This window comes from Thunnus albacares, chromosome 24, assembly GCF_914725855.1.
Source record: "Thunnus albacares chromosome 24, fThuAlb1.1, whole genome shotgun sequence".
NCBI classification, from domain to species: domain Eukaryota; kingdom Metazoa; phylum Chordata; class Actinopteri; order Scombriformes; family Scombridae; genus Thunnus; species Thunnus albacares.
In genome coordinates, this window is record NC_058129.1 from 11981739 (window position 1) to 12001374 (window position 19636).

General features: G+C 40.6%; 1 protein-coding gene across 4 annotated transcripts in view; it reads right to left on the reverse strand.

Moving 5' to 3' along the window:
• The window catches only part of LOC122976792 (FERM, ARHGEF and pleckstrin domain-containing protein 1-like), a 68076-nt gene that overhangs the window by 35635 nt on the left and 12805 nt on the right, over window positions 1-19636 (reverse strand). For 2 of the 4 annotated variants that reach the window (XM_044345474.1, XM_044345473.1), the window contains exon 2: window positions 15859-16074. In XM_044345474.1, coding sequence (XP_044201409.1) covers window positions 15859-16032 — 174 coding nt within the window. In that variant the 5' untranslated portion in view covers window positions 16033-16074. Of the gene's footprint in view, window positions 1-15858; window positions 16077-19636 lie in introns of all 4 variants that reach the window. The other 2 variants (XM_044345471.1, XM_044345472.1) reach the window with 1 other exon arrangement.

Below are 19636 nucleotides of genomic sequence, written 5' to 3' on the forward strand. Positions count from 1 at the left end.
TTTCTCTGTGGCCAAAACTCACTTTATGTTAGATGAACAGTTAATGAAAAGGCATCAATTATAGGAAAGAACCGCAATCTGTCTTTCTCCCAAGAAAGTCTGCCGTTAATAAAACAGCCACAACAGTCTCTATGTGGCCTTTATAAACCGCTATCTCTTAACTTACGATCTGTATCTCACACTCTTGTTGCCATCCATCTACCATACAAGTCTACATTGACATATTACACCTATTCATTATTTTATTTATTTTCCAATATTTTCCTTCACTCTCCTTTTCTTCAGCCCTGCAGCCAATGGCCAAGTAAAATATTCTCACCATCTGTTGTGGTGTGCAGAGGGTTTACAGAAAGCCCCACAGCGTCACTGATGCAAATGATCTATGAAATTAAAAAACCGAGTGGACATTGCATTGGTTATATTTATACTTGGGTTATGATTATGGGTGCTTTTTAATTGACTTTTCTATATAAGGCCACTACTGGTCTGGTCCACTGTAAAAATGACAAACTTGGTGAGGACTTATCAAGCTTTTTCCGGAAATTTAAAATCAAGATGTTTTACTGCCCTTGCAGAATTGTGTTTTCAGAATAATGTGACTCATTTCATACATGAAACGATAGAAAATGTCTTGAGGGAAACTGGCCCAAAGTAAGGGGGATGTTTGAAGTAAGGGGATGTTTGAAAAGTACTTCTCTCTAGTTCTGGTCTGTTCTGCAGCACTCTGACTAATGTCGACAGGGATAGAAACCAGATGGGTGAGACTGATGATAAGAACTCTCCACGGGGGGAAAAAGGCAGGAAAAAAAACACCTCAAAGCTGTGCACTCTCTTCCTTCGGTCCCCTGCTATGAATTCCAGCAGGGATCCTTTCAGTGCAGCTCTTTGTCAGGCAGATGAGAGAAGAGTGCTTTGAGTTATTACTTTTAAACTGCACCATGCTTTTTTCTGACTGACAATTTAGCAGCAAGGGCCCAAAAACACAATCTTTCTAGAGGAGAAAAATGTCAGGAAATGAAGGAAATCCATCAATTAGTCATACTCAAAACAAACGTTGTCAACTTCAGGGCTATGTGACAAACGAGAAACTGACAGAGGAATGGAGAGGAAGACAGATAAAGACAGAGATATTTAACTGTCAATCAACACATAACCCAGCTGAGAGAGCACCTGAACCTTAGCTAAACCCCTGTCAGGCTGTGTGTGTACTTACCAAGCAGTAATTTGAGCTGTAAACCTGTAAATGCTTTTTCTTTTCATGGTCAACCTTATCATTAAACTCTGAAGGCTTCATACCAGAGAGCATGCTGCGTCCTGCTCTAATACTGCAGGTCAATGGGCCAAGATCAACAGAGCAGACTTAGGTTGATTTACACCCACGTGCAATATGACACAACTACAGAAATCACTCACAAAGTTGTCTTTTCAAAAGAGCCTTCTTGCTATTATTAAGTGTTAGTATGCACGCATCATTTTATCCTATTCCCAGATCATCTACTGGGACAAACAGATGGGGTTAGAGGGTTGTTCCCTCATGCATTGAGTAATCTCTGCAATGTTTAACAGCCTAAACACACAGGATATCTTCCAAGAGGAGCAAGAACAAGAGCCCATAAAATCTAGTTTAATAGTGTCATGTTAATGTAATTTCCATAGCGCCGGTGCTTTAGCTTTCTTTGATGCAGCCTGAAGCAATATTGTCACTTCTCAAGTGAGAAAACAAATCACAAACACCCCCAGCTGGTGTTGCTCATTCCCCACAGTGTTACAGCGGTAAACCCAGCAACTGCTCACATAATGTCAGAAGCAGTAGACTTTAAAGCACGAGCAACACCTAGCATGCTAATGGATTTACCCATTTTGGATATTTTGATATATTTGAGATATTTCTGTCTCCTACTCTTTGCGATTGATTACTTTTGATTGAGTTGTCATCATATGCTTCTTGAATTGTTCATTGTTTTGAGATCTTCACCACCAACTCCTGGTTGGTTGGATGTTTAACTACATCTGTCATCATAGAGCCTATCGGTATATATCATAGACTATATATAAAGATGGAATCGCACATCAAAGCTAATATAAGTCTTCAAAACACTAACAGTGAAATCATTTCCCAAATGACCACAAGCACACTTACTTGAGGGACTGAATTTAACTACTGAGACCGTAATGACTCATTGACTTAGTATTTCTAGAGAGAAGTTGATGCTTTTTGAGTGGGACTCAACTGGAGCCAGGATCTAGCAGCTGTCGGTGGCGTTGCACTTTCAGGTACTTCCACATTGGCTTTGGCCTCAAGCTGTGGTAATGTGCAGGTGTGATAACCATTTTTAAACATTCTGACTGGGATTGAAACGTTGTCTATTGGGGTCAGTGTGCAGGCATCAATATTGATGCTGGTTGCCTAATAGCCTTGCATCTTCATGTAATATATGTATAATTACACTCCTAATGCATCCACTGGTTGATCCAAATCCTGGACAACAATATATTTTCTATGCTGTTGTGTATAAGGTGAATTCAGGGTTGCTTTTAGCTACACTTGGATGACAAATCAAGCTTTCTAGACCTTTTGTTTCAGCAAACTGCAAAATTCATGCAAACTAATACACACTTTCCACCACTCACCAATAACAGTTGATTATTTGGGAGGGTTTGACTATATTTAGTACCTGGCCTGGACAGTGCAATTTCCCCTCAAGTGAAAAAAAAAGAGTTACAAAAAAAACAACCAACAAACAGCAGGACAGCTGGGAGAGGCTTCCTCCCTCCTCGATTGTCCACCAATCACATCCTCTTGTTCAGATTAGGTTAAATGGCTTAACCTACTGGCAAGACGTCAAAGCAAGTTCCTCCGAACCAACAGAAGGGAAAGGACTAAGGGTCCATGCACAAACACACACAAACACACACACACACATATGCTTCAACGGACTGTTGAATAAACCGCATGTTGGCAAAATACCTGCAAGCATTGTCAGCAGTGACAGCAAGGCACTGTGGGAAATCAAACTGGCAACACCCCCGATGGGGGACTCGTGATGAAAATGCCTACAGGCTGTAATGAAGATAGCAGCGTGTCTCTGTGTGCAGTAGTGTGTGAGTGTGTGTGTGTGTGTGAGTGCACGTTACGGCTCACAGCACACTTGAGGCAGACAATTAAATTGAACAGCAGAGGGGAATACATGCACAGTGTTGTACCATTAAAAAAAAGCAATTAGTGTCTTGTGTAGGATGGCGGTGGGTACGTTTGTACTATGCCTCGTGCAATAATGAGGTCTGTAAATCTCGCAACAGGGCTGCTTTTGTTTCCTAAAAGCCTCTGAAGCTCCATCGAAAACAGGATGATAAAATGAAAACCAAGTGGTAGATGCTTTTATCTAAATTATCGTACAGTAGCATGAGTACACTTGTAGCGTAGCTGGCTGCAGTGGGAACACAATCCATGTCAATAGTTTTGCTTTAAGTGCTGGTTGCCAGTTTGCCAAAGGTCTATCATTATTAATCATGAACGCCAACACTGTTGTTCATTATGTGAGGTTATCTGTAAAAAGATAACACTAGACACTTTGATCTTTAGGTTCCAGCAAAGAACCAGCCATTAAAAGCAAGTGGGGCTGCAACTTATGATTATTTTCATTATCGATTAATCTTTTGATTATTTTCTCGATAATCAATTAGTTGTCCAAGATGACGTCCTCAAATGTTGTTTTGACCTGAACAACAGTCCACTACTCAAAAGGTATTCGGGTTAATATCTTAGAAACCAAAAGATATTCACATTTGAGAAGCGGGAATCAGAAAATTTGGACATTTTTTCTTTAAGAATGACTCCAAGCGATTAATTGATCATCAAAATAGCAACCAATCAATTAATTGACTAATGGTTGCAGCTCTGAACGCAAGTCACAGATGCCTGAGCTAGACATGTTTTTTGTTGTGTGTCAATGCACATGATGCTGAAATGGAGGATTTACGAGCAAAAAGGGTGTTTAAACATATCTGAGTAATTACATAAGACTTGTGGTAAACATATTTGTGTGTGTGGTTCTGATGAAAATGATTTACAATTAAGGAATAAAATGCCACTTTAGTAACACCACAGTCAGAAATCTTTAGTTACAACCTGATAGTTCAGTGACATTTGAGTGGTCATTCACCAAACAGTTATATTCAGATGACAATGAAATCTCTTTGCAATCTCTGAGGCAAATCTACTTCAAATAAAATGCTTGCAAAAAGCATTTATAAGCTAAAAAGCACTAGAAAGCTCACTCAATCCATTTGAGAGTTTAAATCAATCACAGGCTAAGCCAGCAGAATGATGAGAGTGATTCATCAGGGGATGCAATACTGGAAATTCTAAGTGAATTATGTTTGTGTTTGAACACTGCAAGAATGATGAGACTTAAGCGTGATGAAATAGTTTGACAGAGAAGTGCATGAAGCCTGCGAAGAAGAGAAAGAAGGAAAGAAAGTAAGAAAGCAAGAGTTTAAGAATGTACAAGTCAGAGAAAAAGCAGGAAGCTAAAGTGAAAAACAAAACTACTTTTTCTCCCAAACATCACATTTTCGGGCTACATTCCTCTGCTCGTTTCTCAGAGAAACAAACGGCTGGAGACTCGGGACACAGCAGGGGAGACGCCATTGAATTCCACTGAGGCTTCTGGAAAACATCCAAAAGGAAGGCGAGGAGTGGGCGAGGAAAGAGATTGAGAAACACTTTACCTATTGAAAGAGAGCTCGGTGCAGCATGCTCCAACACACACACACACACACACACACACACACTCACTCAACAACATCTAAAGTCTTGAGAGCGAAGATACAGGTCCAGATTTGTGACAGAGATTGAGTAAGGCAGCTTTATGGCCTTAGAAAGGTTTAATAAGGAGCCATGGTTAACACTTAGCAAGGGGGAGAAATCTCATTTAGGACATTGAAGCCGACACTTGGGGTGTAAGCTGCTTGCTAAACTCTTAGCACGCCCACTTATGTCTCTATTTTAATCTAAAGCACTGGTTCCCATATGAAAGACAACAGACTCTCATGTTGAGGAGTCGCTCAGTTTCAGTACATATTTCAGTCACCTTTTATTTTAACAGTATTTACTGCAGCAAAAACAAGAGTACATTTGTCTTTTTTGATTGTCTAATAAGTGATGTGTTTTTGGGGGAAATTATAGCCATCCTTCCCCTACATTACCAGTGATTTTATTACCTTTGTCAAAGTGCACCCAAGCAAACTATTCTCCTCCATCATCAGACATTTACTGCAGCAGAGAGCAGGAAAGAGGAACCACATAGACCTGTCTACCTCACACCAGAGAAATAACAGTAAATGGCTAAATTTAGTTACTTTCTGAGTGACATATTGTGCAACAGGCTTTTTAATTAACCTCACTAAAGTAACCGACCTTCCATTTCTGCCATGGCCTTGCTCTTTCAAATGAGATTTCAGGTGGAAGAGAGAGAAAATCACAGTCAGCCCTCATAATGCAGCAAAAAATGTATGAAAACCAGGACAGGAGGCTGATTAAAATCAGTGAAACTAAACACTATGTCCAACCGCAGCTCAACCGCTTCTATTTTTTACCCGACGACCTCTTCCCTCTTTCACCATCCAGATTCATTTTTTTTCAAATACAACAGGAGCTCCAAAATGAGTTTTGGCCATCTGCCAGCGTGTCTGGTACTGATGATAAACCTGCCAGCATTTGGCTAGCTGCTGATGTTCATTTTCCATTGTGTTTAAAACAACAATATTGAGGTATTACCGTGCCAAATTGGAATGCTAGTCGAGATATTATTGTAGTGTGTTAAGCATCAGAGTACTATAACTTCTATCAAATACAGGAAATCATTAATATCCCACTTTTAAGAATGTAATGACAAGACAAAGTTGTAAAAACAGTGCTGGAAATTTCACCGCAAAGCCCACCTCGACAGCTACTTCAAGCTGCCTCAAACCATTACACGTTAGCCACAAAAACTAATAATTTGGTATGGTGGTTTCATGTAGCACAGTGAAACGGCAGTGCAGTGATTACCCTAAATGGGGCCCAGCTCTTCCACTGTTGGCTTGACTAGCCTCGTCACTGGGGACCTCATTCACTGCAATTACAAAAAAAAAAAAAAAAAGAAAAAAAAAAAAGGATCCCATCTGCAGCCGAGCGGAGCGGACAGTGTTTGCTCATTCACTGGCTGCCGGCGCAATGCAAAAGGCTTCTGTGGGAGACGGATGTGTGTCTGTATGCGGCTTTCTCTCACTCTCTGTAGTGCAATCTCTCTCTTTTGCCATCACAGCAAGCGTAACACCACGTCTCTTTTACATCCCTCAGTGGGGCCCTCTCTTTTTTTTTTTTTGTTCCTACCCCCATCCTGTTCCCTTTCAGAAACAATCTCTCAGTAATTGTCCCTCCATCAGCACCAGTCTTCCACTCACTAAGTAATAATCTCACTGTCTCACTCACTGGTTCCCTCCTTCCTAGCTCGGAGGCAGCTCTGTCTGTGGCACCGTGTTTGAACTCAGCACGTCTAAATGCTTCCACGTGGCTTCATGTGCACACACCCACCTTAATAGCAAAGTCACAAAATACTTGGCTCTATTGAATGAACACAAGTGTGTTTCTGCACCTACTTGTTTATGTCATACACACTTATGTTGGACTAAAAACACTGCAGTATTATCACGTCTTTCAGCCTGATCTTTTGAGCTATACGAGTATGATACTTCATTGTTTCCCATGAGTAAAATCTCTCTTCATTTGCTCCACAGGTGGGTCAAAGCATACTGCTCAGCTACTGGAGGAAGAAGAAGTAGCTGAGAGGAAAGTCAATTCCCTGTCAGAAGTCCTTTTCCAAGGTCTTTTCGACCACAGGAATGAGACCGGGAATGCCAACCATTACATAATACAGCACTGTTCCTCTGTGAGACTCTTTATTCAGGCATGCTGGATCCACATGTTTCTCAAACTCTGGTCACTTCATAGGCAGATGGAGGGCGTAGAAAACCACTGATGAATGGATACTTGTGGGATAGAAAACAAAAATTATAGCAAGCACACTAGTTCTAATTGCTCAAGCCCTGTCCTTACTGTTGCTACACTTGTTGAGCTAGCATGGCAAATATGGCAGTTTATATGGTTACAGGTGGCAGATTTACCACTCAGAATCTGTAGTTATTGTTGAAAAAATGGGTTCTCAAGTTTTTTTAAACAATAGCAGACTTCTTGTTTCAGGCCTATAACTGTCAATTCTGTCAGCTTAAATGACTGCCATTAGTACCTTTTATCAGCTTTAGCTAGCTAGCTAGCTAGCTAGCTTATTAATGCCAACTCTGTACATTGGTGGAAGACTCAGTGTTTAGCTGACTTTTCAATGTTTCCAGCTGACTTGTTTTGGAACAAGAACCCTGTAAAATGGTCTTAAATATTCAATTTATGGCTACATTCATGATATTGTGCTAAAATCCTGAGGCTAAGGCTGGATGTCCCGGGAAAAAAGTCAAATGGTAGCATTTTAGCTTACAGCTAATTAGTCTTATGCTATTGTAGTACAGTATCATAAATAAAAATGTAACTACAATGTTATTTGTTCTAACATAACCGTGGTTGAATGCCTATAACAAATACTGGGATAAGCAACTCAAATACTAGGATATGTCTTACTATTTGTACTATCAAATAGTTTATTTCACTTTTACAAGGAAAAAAAAGGGTCTTCCAACACGGTAGAGTAGTTCTGAACAGGGATTTTTCTAACATAACCTTTAATCCCACAACATAATGCAGTTAGGTAGTGAGGCTAAGTACTGTATATTTTAAGCTAGTTAGCCAGACATGCTAACATTTGCAGCTTACATTACAAGGGACAAAAACACTGGTTAATCAATTCTCATTCTTGTGTTTTGGGTCACCACCCTCTCTTTGAACTAAATGAACAGTCATTGATGGGACCTAAAAATAGGACCAGAAAAGGCTAAGAAACCATGATGTACACATTTTCCTGACACACTTCAATATGTCTGTGTTGTGACTCAGTGCGGAGGGTAGGATGATGCATCACTCATTCATTTAAATGATTAAAAAAACACAATGCATTATTTAGTCATGTTCATTCTACACTCCCATCTATGAGAGCATCAGGAAGGATATTACATCTGCAAATCTAAAAAAAAAAAAAAATTATTTCTAGAGGACTGTAATTAACTAGGAGTCTGTAGAACTGCATGGCGGGTTGTAATATGCACACATGCACTTACTGTATATATGTTTGTGCATATGGGCCATGTAACTTGGTTTAATGTGGCCCCTGTGAGCCCATGTATACGTTGTCAAAATAGTTTTAGTATGTTACAACACTGGTTCGAGCAGGGACTGGGGGGTTTTCACACACACACACACACAGAGCAGGTCTCTGCAGACAGTGATGAATGAGGCCTGCCAAATGGTAGTGCTGTAATCGCTCCAAGAAAGTAGAAAGAAATCATTTGGAAGAAGTGAAGAGCTCTTCTCTACCACACTGAGTCACAGAGTCACAAAGCTTGGGTTTCAGCCTCACCCTGAAATAACTACATTTTACTGTCTTTAAACATCACCTTGGCTTCACCCACACATCAAAAACCACTGCAACTTCACTGCCGGGACTCCTGCCAACTTTAGAAGCTATAAAGTCACACGATCCAAGCTTCAAAACACGCATTTACTAATCTCTTTTAACATTGTACTTGTCTGTCTCTCTCTTCTTTTAGTGGGGTGTAATAAGTGAATCTCAGAGGACATGCAGTAGATAGCGGATTTGAAAACATCTTCAAATTAAATATGAGAATTCTAGCTTGTAAAAAGAAAATAAGTTTGTTGCACAGCTGAAAGTTTTAAAATAACTTTGTGAGTTACTGTGGAGACTGAGAAATTGTAAGTGTCTGGTTCCTTGCATACTAATCCACTAGTGGCCCGACTGCATTAAAACTAATTGCCTCTGCTCTTGTCTCAGTGGTGTAAGAGCAGCAATGAGGCAGTCATACCTATCAGACCAAAAGAAAGCAAAACTAAATTGTGAAAGAAGTAGAAAGACTATTCATTTTTAGACAGCCTGTCATTGTCTGTTTTTATTCATCCTACTGTCTTTAAAGACACTTTTTAAAAAAAGGTGTGACTGACTATCTTCCTTTCTCATTCCTTTCATATCTGCTACTTCCACATGTATCATTTACTCCCGAGGCAACCGACAGCACAAAGGCTCATCCGTTTGAAATGTCAACCGTGCCACCACGGAGTAAAGGAGTGACTGTGTGAGTGTGTGTGTGTGCGTTTGTGCATAATGGGGCAGGGGACTTGTAGCCCATTTATCAAGAGGCCTCAGGGAATGCTAGTCCATCAAGTGATTTTGTCTATAAAACTGTTTTATCATCCCAATCCTCAGAACCCTTACTCCCTGTGGTTCTGTATCTTTGCCCAACACTGTATCATAGACAAACATAAGGTCAGGAGCCACACGGATCATAAAACCACAATCCAATCAGGCTCCAAAACCCCACTTAGTGATCTTATTGCACCCACACACACACACCCCATCCTCTCTCCTGCTATCGGTCCGTTTTTAAAGCTTCTAATATCCACTGAGAAAGTCAATCATGATGTGGATATATTGGATGGTCTTACAGAGATTAAGGTCAAGTATGCGTGCTAGACAAGACAAATATTGACCAATCAGAGACCACTGATGGCTAGATAAAAAGGGGGAAAAAAGGACAGCGTACTCCATCAGTAATTTATCATCTTTGAGGGAAAAAAAGAGACTAAATGTGATGCAAGAGTGAAATCTCTGTCAGGGCACATGTGGCTCCATATGTGCACTCTCGGTATTATATATGCATCATCTGCACCAATGAGATTTTCCAAGCGAGGGCTTGTCCGTGGGGGGGACGGACTTATCCGAGCTCAACTGCTCTCTGGGGAATCAGCAGGGCTTTATCTTTGTCACCGTAATGTAGTGCAAGTCCGCGCTGAAATATGAAGATATTGCAGATGTCTGACAAATGTGTAGCATGCTACAGCCGCAGGGGCCGTCGAGGAGGTCCGCTGGAGAGTAAGGTGTGTGTAAATCACGGCTAAATGTAAAAACCAGCAGTGGTTGCGGATGTTGGTTGCAATGTTTCCAAAGCGGACAGGATCAAAACGGTTTAATTCTTGTTATTGATTCCTTTTCTTCCTGTATGGCTCGAGTTTATTTTGTTCTTGTTCAGATTTAGGTTGAGACCCAGTTAACGTGGTTGTCTTACTATTTTCTAGCACATTTTATTCTCTTGGATTCGGAGATTATCTATGATTTTACATTATTTTAAGAACTGAAATAATTAGCCAATTCATCAATTAACAACTATCTTGGTAACTGATAATAGTTTTAGTCATTTTTTAAAGTAAAAACAAGAAACATTCTCCATTTCAAGCTTCTCAGTTGTGAAGATTTGCTGCTTTTCTTGGTTTTGTGCAATAATAAACTCTGGGTTTTGGACTGTTGGTCAGAAAAAAACACTTTTAAGCAATTTAAGATGTCACTTTGAGATTTATGAATGTGTGATGGACATTTTATAGACCAGATGATTAGTCAATTATTCAACAGTAATTCTTAGTTTCAGCCCCAGTTATTATGGTCAGATTATCCAATCCACTCACTTCAATTTTACCACTCGACATGACTTTCAGAAAACGTTCAAATCAGTATTTGAATTGGGGCACATGCTAGCTTCATTTAGAAACAGGTCAGAGTTAAATTACACTGCCATCACTTGTTCTTTTATTAATCTCTACCCTACAAATCACAAAGGTTTCCCTCCTTAACGTGGAGAGAAATGTCCTCCATCATTGATGGTGCTGCCTCACGATAAACTGGGATAATCTGGGGCAGGAGGCTTAACTTGTGAGGGCAAATCATGCAACAAAGTTTCTCTCTCTGTCATGCAAGTAAACACTGCGGCTTAAACAGATTATAATTGTAATGCCAATACACACATACACACCCCAGATCCTCTCAACCTTCAATTATTTACCAGGTGGGAGTGAACGACGATGTTCTGCACTCACACAAGCTGCTTCCTCTCTACATTAACCCATTATGACCTAAGGTACCCTCTAAAAAACATTATAAAACCTAAGGCATTGTTTGAAAACAACCTCCTAAAACCTGAGGCTAAGAGCGCTGAATAAAACAAACAAACAAACAAACAAACAAAAAAAAAATGCATCCCATAATGTATTTTCCATGTGTATTTCAGCGAATCACAATGCATTTCATCAGTCACACCTCTTGAAAACAATCACATCATCTAAAACGCAATCACGTCGCATCCGGCTCTAAAGGGAGAAGCACGCAAACCCCATCTTAAAGGGGTATACACGCAAATAATAATGAAGTGTATTTGTGTGTGAGTGTGTGTATTGGTGTGTAGCCATAGTGGTTGCTAATGCTATAAGTGTGTACTGTCATATTGTTGGAGCCAATGTCTTGTGAAAATGTCAGCACAAAAGACAAATAACTATTGACTAATAATGAACAGAAGCTTAACAATATTACCTACAGTATCTCCTATACGCAGTAGCTGAATATTCTATTTTCCTGTCATTCCACAAGAGGGAAAAGCTGTATTAGATTTAAATGGTATTCAGTCGTCGTGCCTATAAAAACACAAGAGTCCAGCTACAACTCTGTAGGCTCTCCTTTTGATCTAATGGATTCATCGTTACCCCTCACGGGAATCCGGTTAATAGTCCGTTCACGGTGCTGAGAGGAGTCTACATTCCCAACTGGAACCTTGAGGATACAGCTGATTCTATAAACACTAGAAGTATCCTGAGGACATCGACTCTGAGGATGAAAGCCTGGGCCTTCAACATCAACCACCAAGACATTTTACTATTGCATGTTGCGCCACAACATTTTTGAATGTTGCTCATGAATTTCTTGACCCACGTGGTGTTTATGAAACACCATTTCAGTCTCTAAAAGGCAAAGCTTTATTCTCTATGGAAACGAATTCAAATACTAAACCTGTTCTTCCGGATGTACATTAGACTAGCAGCATCATAATCCCAGATTTAACTTTCACTGGAAAACAAAGTCACTCAAGAGTCATCTACATTGTAAAATGGATCATGGATCTGCCAGAGGTGCCACATTGAAAATACTTGAATATTTTTTGTTCTGCTACATTCATATGTTGCATTGAGCTAACACTGATGCATAATTGGCTATTGGCTTGACACAGTTTTTCAAAAAGGACATTTTCTGCTGAATGTTTTTTAAACATTGCATGGACAAAATACAAAGCTAGATATACTGTGGGAGAACAGTTCTAAAAAAGACAAACTCTTAGCTACTTGAGTAGATGAACAACACTACAGAAGAGCTACATAACGTCGGTTTAGAAAGTTGGTTTTGGTATGTGAAAAAAGATTAAGAAAAAGGCGCACAGGCAGAAGCATGTAGTATCGGATCAGTACTTGGTATCTGCTACTTGAGTTTAGCTATCTGGAATGCTGTCAAAAGCGAAAAAAAGTGTTTCATGCATCCCTATCTACCCTGCTGAAATATAAACAAATTACCAACTCAAATCATTTTATCTTTATCTTTTTAAACAAAAAAAATGTTCTGGTGAGCCTTTTCTGAAGCCAAGACAAGCGGCCAATGGGTCAAATCAAATGTAGGTGACCACTTTGCTGTTGTTGGCTGCTTTTAAAACTTTGAAGAAAAAAGGGTTCAAACTCAAATTCAGCCATTGTGAGCTCAAGCAAACATTACAACAGTACCACAGTATACCAACATTATTACTAGAAGTAAAAAAACGTGACCATTAATGATTAAGAGTCTAATGTTTTGGATCTTTAAATTGTATTGTTCCTATATTCCACAGCCCCCCGGCTGGCTGAGGTTTTAAGATAACAGGCTCGGTTAATGAGCAAGCCTTCCAATTTACCTCCCTGTAGAGAGAAAAATGGCCCGTCAAGTACCAACGTTAAGTGTGAGCTGCATGCTTATCTCTTGATTCAATGTTAGACTACACCTACTGCACAAATACACTGGAGGGCATTGTACCAGAAAAAAAAGAAGACTGATTAGGTGAGTCAAGCTCAGAAGACAATGGCACCCTTATTTCACTGAATCGTCATTAATTCTGTCGGTTCCCTTTACGCTCTTTACTCCTCGCTCTTCATGCCTTCTCTCTCATCTCCACTTCTCCCTTTGTAATAATTCCCAGTCCAGTCCTGGTTCAGATTGTGAAACTAACTCTGGTATTGATCTCAGCCTGAACAATAGTGTGTGTGTGTGTGTGAGAGTGCAGTATTGGTATTTAGTGTTGTCAGTGTGTTCTCAGTGGATGCTCTCCTGTGGTCCGAGCAGTGACGTCTGAAGATGTTCCACAGAGCGTGTTTGTCAGATTAGGGGAGGAGATCCCTGCCATGAGGAGCTGCTTTGTGGAGAACCACAAGCTCAGTGTTTTTACATCAATTTGAGAAGACATCAATTTAGAAGAATGCTAAAAAAAAAAAAAAAAATGAAAAACACACCCACACTCACACCCACACACAGATAGAAGATCCCAACCCTCTGTCAAACTGTCCACTCAGCCACAGACACATCCTCAGGCACTAACAACCACATACATTCTTGGCATTTTCACAAGAGCCAATTACGGCTCCCCCGAACTGGCAGCTCTGGATGTTCTACAAGCCAGCTGAGACAGTGACTCGCTGCATTCTTTCTTAATTATCATCACAACAACTCCCCAAAATTTTAAAGCTGATAATGTGGCAACTGGGTTTATCTAAAGGCGTGCAAATCACGGCAGCCTTTAATTCAGAGGCCGAGGCTACACCCAGAGATGACATAGTGAAGCACCGCAGCACCAATGTGATTAAAGCTGCTGGTTGCAGCCTCTCAAAGGACTCCTTTCTCTAAACAGCATTAGGAAGTCAGAGTGCTGCTGTAGACAAACACATGCCTCAGACTCACTTATATGCGAGCATGCACACTCTGGGCATACTCGAGCTCATACACGAATTCTTGAAGATGCAAAAATGCCTGATTTACAAACAGAATATAACAGTTATGTACATTTCTGGATGCAAACAAGAGCATAAATAAGGCAGGAAAATAAGATAATAGCAGATGAAGGGAGGGATCGAGGCAGGGAGAAGGTGGAAATACAGTCAGAGATAGAGGATAGTGTATTTCTGTCTATGAATCAGCATTATGTTCAGTATTTCGTCAGGGGCCTGTAGGAGTGGTGTGCTGAGACAGGAAGCTGGCTTCTCTCCCACTTCCTCTGAGATAAGATTCAAGGTAAAAGCTAAATATCGAGCCATCCTCTCACAGCTAGCAACTGTAGATGGATTGTGTAAGGAATGAGGACAAAAATATTTGAATATCCCCACCGATACGCAACTTCTCTTGTGTTTTATCGCACCTTTTTGAAGATATGCATCAGTCATTTATTTGAGGGTACAGCAGGAGGCTGATAGATGAGATTGATTGATTGGCAGGCAAACAAATCCTTAGATAAAACAGAGCAAATGACGCAGCTAAGCTGAGCCCTCAAGGCATCACCGTCACTCAACAACTGCTGCTTTTGTGTACCACCATATAAATGATATACTTATCAAACAGGTTTAAGCAAAACATATCTGTGTGTTCATCCTGAGAATGACAGTTTGTTCAAGTATGAGAGCTCCTGTTACTGATACAGGACCAAACATTCTCATGGAGTAACTTTCAGTCCAAAGAAAACAAACAAAACAAGTCCTTCTTCCATTTATGAGCCTCTCGAGGTCTCTAATTAGCTTTGAATACGGATGTACTGAACATTTTCTTTTTCAGGATCACCAGACGATTTGAAAATAAAGAATGTTTTTGATGTGAATAGTTGTATTCAAGGGTTATGATGGATTATATGCATGTAGAATTTGGGTTCTCTGGGAAAAATTTGTTTCAAAATGCATTTCCTCCAAGTTCCGAGCATGTCAAAAATGATTGCTGATTACCAAACAGTAACACAACTTAGCAATTACATCTGAAAGGTTTTTAGTGTACTTACAACAGCCTCATAATCAATAAATAACATAGGCAATAGGGCAATTATATTCATTAGCAATTATGCTATCAATTATTTTCCCAATTAATCGATTAGTTGTTTTGTCGAATGTCAGAAAATGGTGAAAAATGTCGATCACCGTCTCCCAAACCACCAAAATACAACCTCCAATGTTTTGTTGTCCAGACAAATAGTCCATAACCCCAAATACATTCTGTTTACATAAAGACACCAGAAAATATTCACATTTGAGAAGCTAGAACCAAAGAATTTTGGCATTTTTTCTTAAAAATGACTCAAAACAATGAATCAATTATCAAAATAGTTAGTGATTCATTGTCTGACAATTGCCTAAACGCCTAATCGTTGTAGCTCTAATAGGCATAAATTGATAAAGTGCATCAACAAGCGTTTAATCAAACTAACTCTTTCTTGGGTTTTACTCCGGTAACACAGTGTCACTAAAGCCAAAAGTCAACAACCAGGACGTGAACAGTTAACCTTAAAGAAAAACGCAGGTAACACTACAGTGAACTCTTTACAACCTCTTCCCCCAACAAATTTTGATAAGGACACGTCGCTGGGATTGCAATAACAACATGCAAGGAGCGGTTACAACGAAGCATGACAGCTGATTGTGCTCGCAACAGTTGATTGGCAGCGAGATCTAATCAGTTTGTGTGATCAGCAGAGAATCAGCAAAATCCCTCCATTATGTCAGTAATCATCAAACAACTCATGTAAGCAAAATAAGCACACATTACTCACCGATATCTGGAAGACTTCCTGTGTGTCGTCAAGCATCTGAACTCTAATGGAGACTTGTTTCCCTGGAGGCTGGGCAGGAGGGCGCAAGCCTGGTTCCAGGGTGGACACCCCGAAACTTTCGGGGGCACCCAGCCTCTGGCCAGCTGCAGATGGCCGGTCGGCTGGTTCGACCATGGTGACAGACGCTACAGTGAGGAGCTCTCAAGCTTCAGGGACCTCTGTTCACATGTGGAGGATAGAGAGGAAAAGAGGGTTAGATTTTTGCTTCCATGTTCCAAAATATGGGGTTTCAGTTTGTGTTCTTTCAGGCGCTTCAATTTAGCGAAGCCAACAACCTCTTCAGTCTGTGATTTAGTATATTTTTGATTTTTGGCCTCTTAAATACATAGCAGACAATTTTAAACCAGGAGATTGAGGCATTTCTTCCAAGCTTCTGACTAAGCCCTCGCCCTAAATAGCACAGTTGCATCACATCCTGTGTGCTGTTAAATTTATGCACACAATTATCTTGTAAGGTATTCCTTTTTAGGAATCGGCAAGTGTCTTCTGTGGGTGTTTGATACATAATTAAACATACATTTTAAAAAGGTATACTATGCAAGATTTTACTAAAAAACAATTTATAGACTCATACAAAAGTAATCCCTCTCATCACTTATGACCCACTAGAAGTGTGTGACGGTGTATTTATCTGCAGAGACTCTGCCCTCTGACTATATGTTCTTATTATTTTGCTGTATTTAGGATGTTTCTGGGCGTCAACCTTTGTGCAGTGGGTGTGTAGCCCCCCAACCAATAACAGCACGCAAGGTGTGGGGTCCGGACTTGTAGCATAGCGACCAGGTTACCTCACTGTGTTTTTTATTTGACTCAATGTTTCCCCTGCTTCTCCATCTCCCTCCTCTGCTGTGTGCAGAGTGCTGCTCCTCTGCTGTCTGTGTGTGTGTTTGACCAACACACACACACATGCAGAGCAGAGAGCAGGCGTGTTTATTTGTGCTTGAGAACATAACCGCTGTGAAACAATCAGAAAATAAAGTTTTATTACTCTGATTAACAGCTTCAGTCTCGACAGCGCCACTCGCTCTCTTCATTCACTCTCTTGCTCGCTCGACCACTTCTCTCTCTTTCTCTCTCGCTTTGGCCAGAGGGGAGGGGCCAACCTTGAATGCTGCGTGTTTACAAACACCAACAAACAATTCATGCATAGCATACCTTTAAGGCAACCGGGCCAACTGCATAAAAGTAGGGAGCAGGGAGCGGCTGTTAATGAGAGGCACCATCAGCCTTCTCTAAGGGAAAGTTGGGAAGTACATAAAACATTTGCCTCAAAAGAGGTTTCTGTTGTGGTAATGTAGAAACCTTTGCTAGGAGAGGAACTTCATTAGTTGTAGAAATGTGTGACAAGTCTCGCCACGTTTATTCAGTCTAGGTTAAATTGGCCTTGCACAATGGGAGCACCACAAGAGATACAGCTGTTGAGTTTTCCAGCTGTGATTTTTTTTTTTTTTATTGGTTGGAGGATGATGAAATGAAATGAGTGTATAAACCACAGACCAGGACATGCATCACTAACATGACAGCTAAAGTTAGAGTTTAGGCCAGTGCACAAAGGAGCAGACAGATGTGTCTAAAACCTAGCTAGACACTCACATCACACTAACTTTTAGCACACGCAGGTGGGATTTACAGACAAACTAAGCTCTGTTTAAGACCAGTTCAGACTTGAATCAAAGATTCACAAGTGGGGCAGATGAGATACGGTCTGAGAACACACAAAGACACTACCCTCCCCTCCGCTCCCCTCTGCTTCCCTCCCCTTTTTGCCAGGCTCAAACACACAAACTTTTCAGCGCCCCCACCTCCACCCCACACTTGATAAACCTCGACCTCAGACAATAAATATCCTCTCAGACGGTTGGTGACATCACGGCTGAGGAATGTTTTAGAAGAGGGCAACGCCGGGATGAGGGTTACATGCATACACACTTGTTAGCATCAATGATCCACTATTTCCATCCTTCCTCAACTACCTTCTGTGTTTTTTTGTGTGTGTGAGTGCAGGAGTTTTGTGCAGGATCGCTTTTTCTCTGTTTCCTCCAAGCTGGAATTGCCCTTTTGTGTTAAAGCACAGGGAGAAAACATCAATCTTGTCAGTATATTGTTAAATCAATAGGTCATTAAGGACTCATTGGACTTCATGCTGATTAACAGGTCATTAGGTCTTTAGAGGAACAATCTTTCTGCAGTTACTACCTTCATAGGTTGAAAGGCCCTCATTTGAAAAGGGACCACATGCAGTTTTTTTTTTTTTTTTTTTTTTTAAACGTGAAAATAACACTGTGAAACTGACTAAACAGATCTTTGTAAATATTTAGGGGCTGATGGGTGGTGTAGTGAGCGGGGGGAAGAAGACTCCGCCACGGCCAATTTAAGGTCCATATTTCAAGACAAAATACAGTATGTCATCGGGTTGTCCAATTCCAAAGCTGCTTTCTTTCGCCCGAAAATCTGGAGGATACATCTAGCGTACAATTAGCGGTCTCCTGCAGACGATCGTGAAATCCACTGAGTGCCAGTCACATTTCTTTTACTGTGTGAGGTTAAAACAGGAAGTTGCTATGACACTGTACTGAAGTCGCTATCTAATTTAAGGAGGAGTCCCAACTTCAGGTTTTACAGAGCCTTCCCAAAGGCAAGAAGTCCAAAAGGAGGGGGGCCCCGGAAACGACCTCTGACTTCCCTGTGAAAGTGGACATTTCCTTGTTGGAAATCGTAAAAATATGCAGCCATGAAAACGATATTTAAACAAGGAAAAACATATGCAATAATCTGTGTTTGCAAAGAAACGCTTTTCGTTGGTTTCCCTTTGTTCTCTCACGCCTAACCTAGCCTTTTATTTCCAAACTGAATAGCCTATATCTTTTGTCCACAGAATTCACAAGGGTGTTTAAACAGCAAGGTAACATGTTAGAAAAAAAAAAAAACTCTGAAAAAATGACACTATCTTTAAACTAATCCCTCCACCTGCACACACAAAACTCTCTCCGCCTCAGTGACAAAAGCTGCAACTGGAAACTGGAGCCTGGCCAAGGAAGTGACCTGACAATAAAAAGGGACCTGATATTCAAGTTACTCATTACACCTGTGGGAACGTTCGCTTGTTCCTGTGTGCTACTTCCCCGCTGGACTGAAACGAAAGCTCTGTTTGGTTGTTTATAAGTAGTTCAGGGTTGGCCAGCTTGAGTGAGTAACTGACAAGGGAAAGACTGTGGTTAACCACAACGTGCTTGAATATTTCTGGTTCTTGAAACCCCACGCTCACTGGGTTAGGGTTACCTTTTTGTCTCTTCAAAGGAAGGCGGTGTCAACTTTGAGCCAGTTTTATAATTCTGACTAATCAGTCACTGACAAGTGTGTGCCAATTACCCTGACATACATCAGCAGGGCTTGTTTGTCACCTTCATGTCTTCATTCTCTCAACAGAAACTCATCAACAAGGAGCCTGGAGGGTTCAGCAAGCTACATGTAAGGCTTTTTGGGACTTTATTTTAACCATCAAAACAAAAGAAATGAAAGGAAATGCACTGTGTACTGAATAGCAAGCTTTCCTTCATCAACAAAACCATAAATATTGGGAATAATACACTAATTCTTCTACTTCTGATCATGAAATGAATCTTAAGAGTGGAAATTTGGCAGCAGAAGTTTCATCATCTGCTCAGTAAGGCGTTGGAAGGATTATACATGAAGCAGAGCAAGAGAGGAATACAGAGCG